Source organism: Vanellus vanellus (assembly GCF_965231255.1).
Source record: "Vanellus vanellus genome assembly, chromosome: 16".
In the NCBI taxonomy this organism is placed as follows: Eukaryota; Metazoa; Chordata; class Aves; order Charadriiformes; family Charadriidae; genus Vanellus; species Vanellus vanellus.
The window spans coordinates 13,804,602-13,815,387 of NC_138921.1; the positions used below are offsets into that span (position 1 = coordinate 13,804,602).

Below are 10,786 nucleotides of genomic sequence, written 5' to 3' on the forward strand. Positions count from 1 at the left end.
GGAGAGAAGAAAAAAAAAAAGCTACCACCGAACAACCCACCCCAACAGATCTTGACCACACATGAGTACAAAATTAAGAATTTTGCTGGGTTAGCAGATTGTAAGCACCCATCAGATACACTAGTCTGTATTTCTGAAAATAAACACATTCCTGTGTTTAGTGTAGCAATAAGAAAAAAAAAAAAAGACACATGGCACCCACCATTTCATTTCTACAAAGTAAAATGGAATCACAATTACTTCTCACGGTTTTATCACCCCTACCCATCAGCTGGTATCTCAGGTGCTATTGAGTAATCTGAGTTTAGCTAAAAGCATTTCAGTGTGATGTTCTACAGCAATCCTTATCTTGTGCCACTTACTCACTGCTACTGACCTTACCAGGTAGCTTTTGGGGTGATTTCAGGGCAAAGCCTGCAACATTTTTACTGGCACATCTTACTTCCCCAAGAGTAGCTTTGCTCACCTTTCAACACAGATTAGGTTATACTCATGCTAATTCACAGGCTATAATCATCTCTGGACTAAATCACAATATATTGTTTTAATCTAAACATCAATATCCCCTATTAGAAAACATCCCCAGAACGTTCACTTCTAAATCAGCTTAGGAATCAAAGAAGTGGGGGGAGGGCAGGAAAATGCTCTTTGGTTGCTGTATTAATACTTAAGTTTTTGGTAGAGTTTATGCTCCATCTTGTAGAAGAAAACTCACTGTAAGTGTGATGCAAAGGTAAGATTGCATGGTTAAGCATACATCACTATTTAAAGCGTATCTTGCAACTTGTCCAAGTTCTTTTATGTAAATACTGTAGATCTGAGTACATGCTACACACGTAACAAGAATTAAAAGCCATAGTTCATGGAAGATTAAACACCCCCTTACTTGCACCTAGAAAGTCAGGTTATGAAGGCCCTTGAACTGCTGAGACACACTCTACAGGTTTATTTCTGCATAGGCTTCACAGATTCAACAGAATATACCAAACAAGGTCCAGGGCTATACCTAGATCCATTTACTCACCATCAGAAATTACTTATATTGTTTCTTTTCAAAAGCCATACTTAAGACCAATATAAACATTGAAGAAAAAACAGTGTAAGATTTAAGCTGTTACTAACTAGGCACATCTCAAAGCAGTTCTGACTTGGAACGTAGGACATAGTATCTACAGCCAACATACAGGCAGCATATGACCCCTACAATCTGCTATGGTGACACAGATTCAGCTGTTGGTCTGATTTATTTTACTGACACATAACTGACAGGGGGTGTGAGAGTAGAGGACACAAAAGGCACTGTATGTAAAAGGAGATATTTCTGCACAAAAATCTAATGCAGATCTCAATGTTAAAGACAGCTGTTTCCATGCAGTCACAACAGTAATCTAATATGATTTATGATCACAACATAATCGCCAGAAAAGCTTCTGCAACACAAAACAATAATCTATATACTTCAAGATCCTCTCTCTCATACCTGAATCTTCAACATTTTTAAATTGATGATGTAGAGCTGGTGAAGAACACTGCTACATTCACTGCTCTAACAGCACCTATATGCCTTTCCTGAAAGCACACATTGTAAATCTGCTGCCATTAGCACAAAGTACATACTCCATTTGATCATCAGAAAAACCAAATTCAAACTAGAGTTTAGCCTAGAGTGTTTTCAGTGACACACTTAAACAACAACAAACCACACACACAAATTAAGTCAATGCTATATACTCATGCCCAATTCCAACACTCGGCCCCCCACTAGTAACTCCAAGACTTGGGGGCTTTTGTGATCATTTATTTCCTTAAGTCCTTGGTAAGCCACCTTTTCCCATCCCTTGTCATTCAAAGGAAACAACCTATTTAAGCATCTTGATGAAAATTCCCTTTTGGACACACAGCAGGCCTAGAAGCCTTCAGCTGAAAGTTATTTCAAACAGGAGCCACTCTCCAACCTTAATTCTGTTGGTACACTATACAATGTCCTACTTTCTACTCAAGTGCTACAATTTACGGTCTATCTAACAATAAACCATAGTAAAAAGCAGTCACTGAAGTGAGAATCAGCACTTCACTGAGTTCCACAGTATGATTCTGTGGTGTCTGACACTGAAAGCCAGAAGTCTTGACTCATTAAAGAGCAACTCTCAACAGTATTACTCAACATCCAAAACCAACGCAAATTTAACTGACTCCATTTTAAGTATAATTATCCATTTCAAGATCTCTAAGGTACTGGGAGTTTTGCATGCCTTGCAACACTACAAATGGAAAAACTGAATTTCTAAGGCTTGTAAAAGATAGCATTATAAACACACTGAAGTTCAGCTCTAGCATTAAGTTGTTCTATCAGAAGAATGACTTAGCATATTTTGTAATCTCAGCATTATGTATAATTTTAGTTTTTAATGTAGTATTTTCAAGTGTTCTTATGGAACAACTGCTATCCACAAGCCTAACACAGCTACACACTCCATTCAAACATTTTCAGGAACACCAGAATTTGCGTGATGTCAATCACATCCAATTTCTGCAGCAATACAGTCTTTACATCAACATACTCAACAGTTCTTTACAGCTACCACAAAAGTCTCCAATACGCTTTCACCAAGAAAAAGCCTTAAAACTTAAGAAAAACAGACAACAGATGGTCACCACCTGAGCAGGTAAAAAGCCAGAAACAAAGGGGAAGTGCTTTTAAAGTACCAAAACTATAACATATCTAGTTTTTTCTTTTACATTTCATCAGAAAGAAAATTTTTACTAACATTAATTCATAGTGGGTACCCACAACTCTTAAATAGGAGACAGACAAGGCAGAGCAGTAGTCCAAGGTCATAAACCATGCCAGCTGCACAGCAGCAGAGAACCCAGATCTATCCACACTCCATTAGACTACAGTCTCCTCTTAATTAGATAGGAAAATTAAGCATACTGAAAAAAGAAACTGAATCCAGACACTAATCAAGTTTTCAAGGAGGTCTTGGCAGTCTATGTTCTATGACCTCTGCCAGGCTGGTATCATACTTTCTCAGATTCAGCAATGAAAGCTTACAGTTTGGTGAATTTGATTTTTCACTTATTTGGTTATAATAAAAACAAATAGTGTACCTTGGCACAAAGGCTAACAAATTTCTGTACTATCATTTATCTCATGAGACGAGAGAAACACTCCTGACTTTTCAAGACAAAAAATACATCCCCTTCTCACCCTCTGGGTGGAGAAAATGGGAAAAAGTAGTGACTGGTTCATTCAGTTTTCTATAGCCAGCTTGATTTCCTCAAGGAACCAGAAGAGTAAAGCACATCTGTCTCCACGGTCAAGATCAATGCCATCAATCACTGCCCAGCTGGCAACGGTATATTCACACCAAAACCCAAAGCACTATGAAAGGCGTCAGTGTGGGGATAGCTGAAGCCTCTCTTGGTGGAGGATCAGCAGCACAGTATATACTGCAGCAGCCACAACAGGGCTATCCTCCTCCCATCAAACAGAACAGCTTCAGAGGACATTCTCCTCTGCCCATCCTAATTAGCTTGCCCTTAGCTAAAGAGTCACCACAATTTCCACCCACCACCACCCCCCCTGCCCAAGAGCTGCAGCTTTTTTTTTTAAGTAGTTAATCACGACTCCAGGGCAAAGTCTACTATAAACTTTAACTCCTACCTAAAAATTTAATGTTCTGCACAGTTTTGTTTTTGTTGTTCAGCTCCCCAAGACATACCACCTTTGTCTTCCTTCTATACTTAGCCCTTCCTCAGTTGTCCAGTTTTTCAGCAAACAATACCCTTCACCCATTATGTAAAAAGACTGTCTAAATATGCTTTTTTAAAAAAAAAATTAAGTTAAAAATGTTATTGTTCTTTTAATCCTGGATGCAAAGCAAGATGTCCATTTAATGACTAGACTATCCAAAGGTCAGTTACCAAATTTGGTCAACAATGGTGCCATCAGAGCCGTCATCATTCTTGTCACTGTCAAAAGCAACAACTGTCACCTTGCTATTATCAGGAAGGGAAGGCAACTGGAATATTCGCCATGTAAATTCTATTTACAGTCTGCATTGCATCCAAAAATGTCTTCCAATGATTATACATTGAGCTTGATAACGATTAACTCAAAGGCAAGAAGAATGTCCAGTTAAACACTTACGTACTCAAGGTTAGTTTTCAAAGCCAACAAAAGCATTGGGAAATCCCACCTCAAATAAGCAAACTGGGTTGAATGAGAAGCACTTTTAAAAATACCTGTCTAGTGTAGTTACATATTTATGACTCATGCAATGGAAGTTTCTCTGGAATTTTGTTTTCTAGCATACAGAAACCTCTTCACAAGACAACTAATGTAAGAGAGCAATTTACTGCACATCTTATACTGCTACCTTTTGAGAAAGACAGTAAGGTCAGTATGTACACTTCCTATACATTGGAACATCTGTCATTCTGCGGTACAGAAGCCTATGAAATAAAAAAAAAAATAATCATACTTACGAAAGATATGCAAGCTGCCAGCAACAAAATTCTAACTAGTAAGTCTTCGAACTGCTCAATCACAAGCTCGAGTAAGGTTTTTCCTGCAATATGTAACAAAGCCATTTAGTTATGCACATTAAAAAAAATGATGAATTATCAACAAGAATCAGCAGATGATTTAATGAACATGCTTACCTTCCTCAGCCGGTAACTCTGTCAGTGGAAGGTTTTTCCAGGAAGCATGTCAAAGAAAAGAAATCATTGAAGAAACACATTAGAGCATTATAAGGCATCCACCAGATACCGTTCCTGAATTGCACGCTGAACTGGGTTGGATTTGATAGACATACTGGAAGCTCCATTAAGGCGGCTCTTTTCATTACAGCATCTGAATAGGCCCGATAGTTTTGCATTTTAAGACACATACAGGTTAGCTGGAGCGTGCTAAGGGTTGTAATTCAGCCAAGTCATCACTCCAGCCAGCTGTGGGACTTCTGCTGTTGCTGCACACAAAGGGTCAAAGGCTCAAAATGCTGTTCAAACGCTCTCTGACAAAGGTTTTCCTTCACACTCACTTAAAAGGAACAAACCACAAAACCTGGTTCAAAATATTTCAAATTCTTTCCTCCATTTTATGGATATTTTCTCATTTCTGCTCTCTCTTTTACTACCCCGCAACTAGATTTAGTAATTCGAGAGGCATAAAAGCACCGTTCAAGCTAAAAAAACCAAACCTCACCGTATAATCTTCTCGCAGCTTTTCATTTTTACACAACGGCACGGGAATTCAAAAGGGACTAGGAAGGCCAAGCAATAAGGATTAAAAAAAAAAAGAAACACCTTATTGGCAGAATCCTGTGCCCCAACTCGAGAGAAGAATGTAAAAAAAGGGACAGAAAGGCACTGAAAAGCAGGGAAAAATGAAGGTCAAGACGGACAAAAAAAAAAAAAAAAGCAACCAAAAAACCAACAACCAAAACCCACAGCGCTTGGTTGCAGAATGGAAGAAGATTTCCCACCGTTAAGGTGAAAGGAAAGGGAGGTGACATCCTCCTTTCCAAAGCAGCCCTGCGAGCTCGGGGTATGAAAGAAACCCACGAGGTGGAGTTCAAGTCAGCCATCTTCTCTCCCTCGCTCCTATTCCGGGTCCTGCAAGAGATGCCGGCTTTGCACACACACGCACACACACACACCCCGTTAGGCCTTGCAAACAGGGCCCGGAGAAGGATGAGGGAAAAAGAGAAAGGGGTGGAAAAGGGAGAAAGTTGGGGGGGGGGGGGGGGGGGGGGGGGGGGGGGAGGGGGGCGACGAGTGGCAGCGACAGCATCCCCGCGGCGGCGGGCGGCGCGGGGCCGGTTCACCTACCGTTGGAGCCCCATTTCTCCTTCAGCTTCTTGACTTGCTCCAGGCTGAGCCCGGTGCTTTCGTTGACGCCGAAATAAGCCAAAACTTCCTCCACAGTCTTTGTGTGCGCGTTCTCCATGGCTGGGGCAGGGAGCAGCAAATGGTGCCTCGCCTCTTTCTTCTTCTTCTTCTTCCTCCTCCTCCTCCTCCTCAGCGGCGGCGGGCGCGGCGGCGAGCCCCCTCCTCAGCCCCTCGCTCTCTCCCCCACCGCCCCCGTGCTATCACCATAGACCCCTCCCGCGACAGAGAGGAACCCCCGAAGCCCACCTCAGTGCCTCACTCTTCCCGAAAGAGGCGGGAGGGGGAGAAAAAAAAAAAAAAAAGTAAAAAAAAAATTTAAAGAAAAGAAGCGAAAGCCGCCAGCAAAAAAAAAAAAAAAAGCCCCCGCCCCCCTCCCACCCCACACGCCCTCCGAGGGAGCCGAGCCGCCTCTCCGGCGGGGATGAGCGGGGCTTCAGGCGTCCCCCGGCCCCGGGCGGGCGGCTGAAGAGAGGGAGGAGAGAGTCGCGGACCCCCGGAGCCGCTGTCGCCTCAGGGGCGCGGGAGGGGGCAGAACACGACTCGGCGGCGCCGGCTGCGGGGCGCGGCGGGTGCTTGCGCGGGGACGGGCCGCGTCCAGGTGGCCGAGCGGCCTCTCCGTTCGCCTCAGCAGGCTCCGAGCCGCCCTCGCGGAGGGCGATAACGGCACGCCTCGCCCCGCTCGCCTACCAGAGGCGTGGTAAGCAAAAAGCGCAGTTGCCCCGCTGCCCGCCTCGCCTCCGCCGGGAAGGGTCGGAATGGCCCCCTCCCCTCTAGCAGCCCGATCCTCCCCTCGCCTGCCCAGGCCGCTGGTCGCCGTCACGGCTTAGGGCTCGCTCGCCCGCCCGGCCGGCCTCGCCGCTGGCTCCCGCTCGCTCCGGTAGCGCACCGGCGGCGGCTGCTCTAATGTAACTTACGGCAGCTGGGCCGCCCGGGCCCCTCTCGCCGCCGCGGCATGTGGACACCGCTCATTGGCGGGCGGCGCGGCGCGGGGCGGGGGGAAGGCACGGCCCCGCCCACCGCGCTGAGGCGGCGGCAGCGGCGGAGCCTGGCGCGGCCCTTCGCGGTGCGACCGCCTGCCCGCCCGCCCGCCCTCGGCCCGGAGGAGGTGGAGGCGGGTGATGCAGGCCTCATGCGGCGGCGGGAGCGCTTCCGCTCCGCCGCTGGGGGGGAGAGGCCCGCAGGTGGGGTGGCCGCTTTCCCGCCCCCCTGCCCCGGCGTGAACCGCCGCGGCCGCCCTCTGTCCCGGCCTCAACCCGCGCCTGATGGCTGAGGGGGAGCGGGGCTGCCCCGCCGGCAGCGCGGGCGCGCGGCGCCTGAGGGGAGCTGCCCGGCGCCCGCAGCGCGCGCGCTGTCGCGATAGGCGCCTTAGCGACGGGGCTTGGCGCGGAGCTGCCCCGGAGTGTATCGTGACAGGAATGTCAGCCTGCCTTTGTGGGCCGCCCTCAAAGGGTGAGTGTGGGGTTGCCCCCAGCTCGGTCGTGACACAAGCCTCATCCAGCCAAAGGGGGAGTGTGGGGCTGCCCCCAGCTCGGTCGTGACAGGAGCCTCATCCAGCCATGAGCACACCAGAGGTGGGGGAGAGAAGCGAGGGCTGTGTGCCTCCATGCTGGAGCTGAGGGGGTTCGTTCCCCAGAGGCCCAGCCCCTGCTCTGAGGCCTGCCCTGACACCCGGCAATGTCTTTTGCACAACTTCCCGAATTCCCCTTGCAGCCGTCGCGCGCTGCCCCGCCAGCATAACAGTGACACGCACACTCAGCCCTGGCTCGCACGGAGATAACGTAAGGAGGTATAAACTGCACAGTGTGATTTCAGCAGCGTGTGTGGTGTGAGATACCAGCTTTCCTCAGCGCGGCATCTCGATAACTGACACAGACTCGCAAACCAATATAGAACACAGAAAACAGACTGATTTAGCCATCCCACCCAATAATTCACAGGAAGTTCAATGAACGCAGTACAAACTGTGAGAGAGACCAAGTGACATTAATGACACCTGCAATACATACACAACGCATTGCAAGCGATGCGATACACAATATAATTACCTTCCTTTAAAAGCACTTGGTGCCAAGCAATGTTCTTGTATATGCATGTGCAAATATAAAAGCTGATCTCCACATGTGTGCTGGCTTACATAAATGCAGAGCCTACATACAATCTGCATAGCCATCGGTGTTACAAACCACCCGCAGTACCACGCTATAAGAAACTGTATGCCTGATCTGGAAGGAAAATATCTTAGTCTTACCTCTGTATTAGCAAAAGGAGTAAGGAGAGGGGACAGCCAATATAAAATTAGAATGTTTGAGGGTATGCGTGGCCCTATATCCTGTCTAGCAAAAGTAAAGCTCCCTGACAGAGACTCTGTAATGAGCCAATGTCCAGGTAAGGGTAACTTGACAGCATGTCTACACTTTGTAGGGCAGTTCTGAATAAAAAATTGTGAGTGAGATCTGATGATCTAGTTCAGGTATGACAATTACTTATTCCATGCCTTGCCTGTATTAATATTGTCTTGCTTATCAGCAGGATTCATCAGCATGGCCAAATCTTGCTTGAATACAGTTATGTTGCTTCTCATACCACTGCCTCACACTGCATGTATATAGACATACCCTAACTGTTAGACACGTAAAGAATGTCAATAGTTTTTACAGTTTATATAGTTTACTATATGTTTCTTACCTAGTTTTAATACTTTTCTTGATACTGTATGAACACATGATCCCATCATCCCCAAAACATAACTGAAGTCGCAAGGTGCAGATGCATGTGAAAGTAATATTCTTACAAAATTATGTCTTTGAATATACGCACTTGATGCCAACGGAACTGCTGTCACAGGCCCACCTCACCCACACCGAAGTTTTCAGTATCCTTTAACACACATGTACATATGCACCTCTGTCTTCAGACACCTCTGCATGATAGACTCAATATCAGTCCCCGTATTATGTGCATATGCAATGTTAAAAAATACATAATTTCCACAATCATTATATACGTAATAACACCAGCTACTTGAATTAACATATTTCACTGACTAACAGCACAGTATGTCTAAATGAGTAGTTTCTTTCCTTCTACCATGTTAACACAGCCTGCATTTTATGTAAGCTTTTTGTAAAAATACATTTACCACAGCAAAGTTCTTACACACAAGCATATTTTACTAGCCTTCATATACAAGAGCATCTGTAAAGGACTTGGAAGTCCTGCATTTCATTTTCTTTCTATTTTTAAGTACTGCTTTTAAATGTTGTAAAAGAGCAATACAATTAAGTATCAGTAGCAATTTTCAAAACAAACTGGTATTAGAAAGAAACCCGAGTCATATTCAATATTATTTTTCCCTGTCATATACTTTGTATGTCATTGTTGGTTTCCTTTTTGTGCCTGTTTCCAAAAAGGCTTATGGAAAAATTATTTTAAGCATACCAGAACCATGGCATGTGCAATTAGAGCTTGGCAGAGTGTATAATAAAGTAGATACGGTGTCCTTTCAGTCTAACTTGTTAACAGGCGGAAATGCTGCTAGGAAAGCGAACAGAGTTTGCATTCTAGCGAATCCTGGGGAACTCTTGGCATTCTCTGGGATTCACTAGTTCAGCTACAGTTTGACAACTCCACTTCCATTGTTTGTCTCTCATCCATTACGAACAGAGGATTTGATTCCTCTCCCCTTTTTTCCATCTTTTGAACATAGACCTTGCATAAAATCTGGAAAGAACACGAAAGCATAGTCCTCTGCCTGTGTTTATTTCTGTCCTGTGTTCTGTTATGGCTCAGTGAATTTTGAGAGAAGAATGACTGAATTAAGGACTGTTCAATAGGTCTTTCTCTTCCAGAGCAGAATAAACTCTGCATTTCCTTCACGATTGCTTCCCTGTCTTTCCACAGATGTGCAAGACTGATGCTAGCTGACCAGTGAAGATTTCTTTGTGGGTGATACCCTCCAAATCATTAGAGATCTTCTGACAGCTGCACATTTGAAAAACATTTGCAGATACAATGCTTGGTCGAGTCAGTATAGCGCAGAATGAACTACAAATACCCATGTAGATACTGCAGCAGAAGCAGTACCTGCTAATTTTGGCATCACTTGATATCCTACAAATTTAGAATTGTGAATTGAAATCAGTGTTATTTCCTATTGCTATGCAAGGATTCATAAAGTTTCCCATGAAATTTGTCTTGTCTCTTAAAGAAGATGGTTATCTTGAGCCAAATCAGAATGACGGCACCTCAGCTTTGCCTTAAGCAGTGCAAGCCCATTAAAGTCTCCAGGTGATTAATACTTCCAGAGCGTGCAGATAGCTTTACATTCTCCATCTTTAAGGAAGAAGGAAACTGATTCATTTTGCTGCTGCAAAGTGAAGTTGAGGTTTGTTTTAAAGGTGGAACCCCTTAGAGCCACCCCTTAGAAACACGACAAAATGGGCCAGCTTTGGACTTGATGAAATTCCATTCACATAATGGACGTATACCATTCATACATTTGGCCTACTGTCTTTTTTCACTGTAATATATTAGAAGAAGCAGCCAACACATCAGGCAGCAGCAGTAAAACGGTTCCTGTAATGCTTACTAATTGAAGTAAATGGGAATTTGGCCCGAGAGAGGACTGCAGGATGCTTTCCTTCAAATTGCAATAACATTGAGTCACCCCTATTGCTGCAAAGCAGATTCACAGTAGAGTTACTGGTCATAATATGAAATGTCTCTTGCTGTACACAAACCCATATGTTTTGTAGCTCAATTTTCAAAGCAGATTGATAGCTTTTACTAGAGCTAAACGTGGCACAGAAGGGCATTACACAAAATGCCTCTTTGTTGAGCCAATACACCTGAGTGCTGACCTGCAATAGCCTTCCTATTTCAGGCCTGG

The 10,786-nt window shown here is 44.9% G+C and overlaps 1 protein-coding gene across 1 annotated transcript in view; it reads right to left on the reverse strand.

Moving 5' to 3' along the window:
* ATP2A2 (ATPase sarcoplasmic/endoplasmic reticulum Ca2+ transporting 2) overlaps window positions 1-5,960 on the reverse strand; it is a 43,988-nt gene extending 38,028 nt beyond the window's left edge. Inside the window, exons 1-3 of the mRNA XM_082491426.1 lie at window positions 5,839-5,960; window positions 4,669-4,686; window positions 4,492-4,574 (exon numbers count right to left, since the gene is read on the reverse strand). Coding sequence (XP_082347552.1) covers window positions 4,492-4,574; window positions 4,669-4,686; window positions 5,839-5,956 — 219 coding nt within the window. The 5' untranslated portion in view covers window positions 5,957-5,960. The remainder of the gene's footprint in view (window positions 1-4,491; window positions 4,575-4,668; window positions 4,687-5,838) is intronic.
* Between the last annotated feature and the right edge of the window lie 4,826 nt (window positions 5,961-10,786).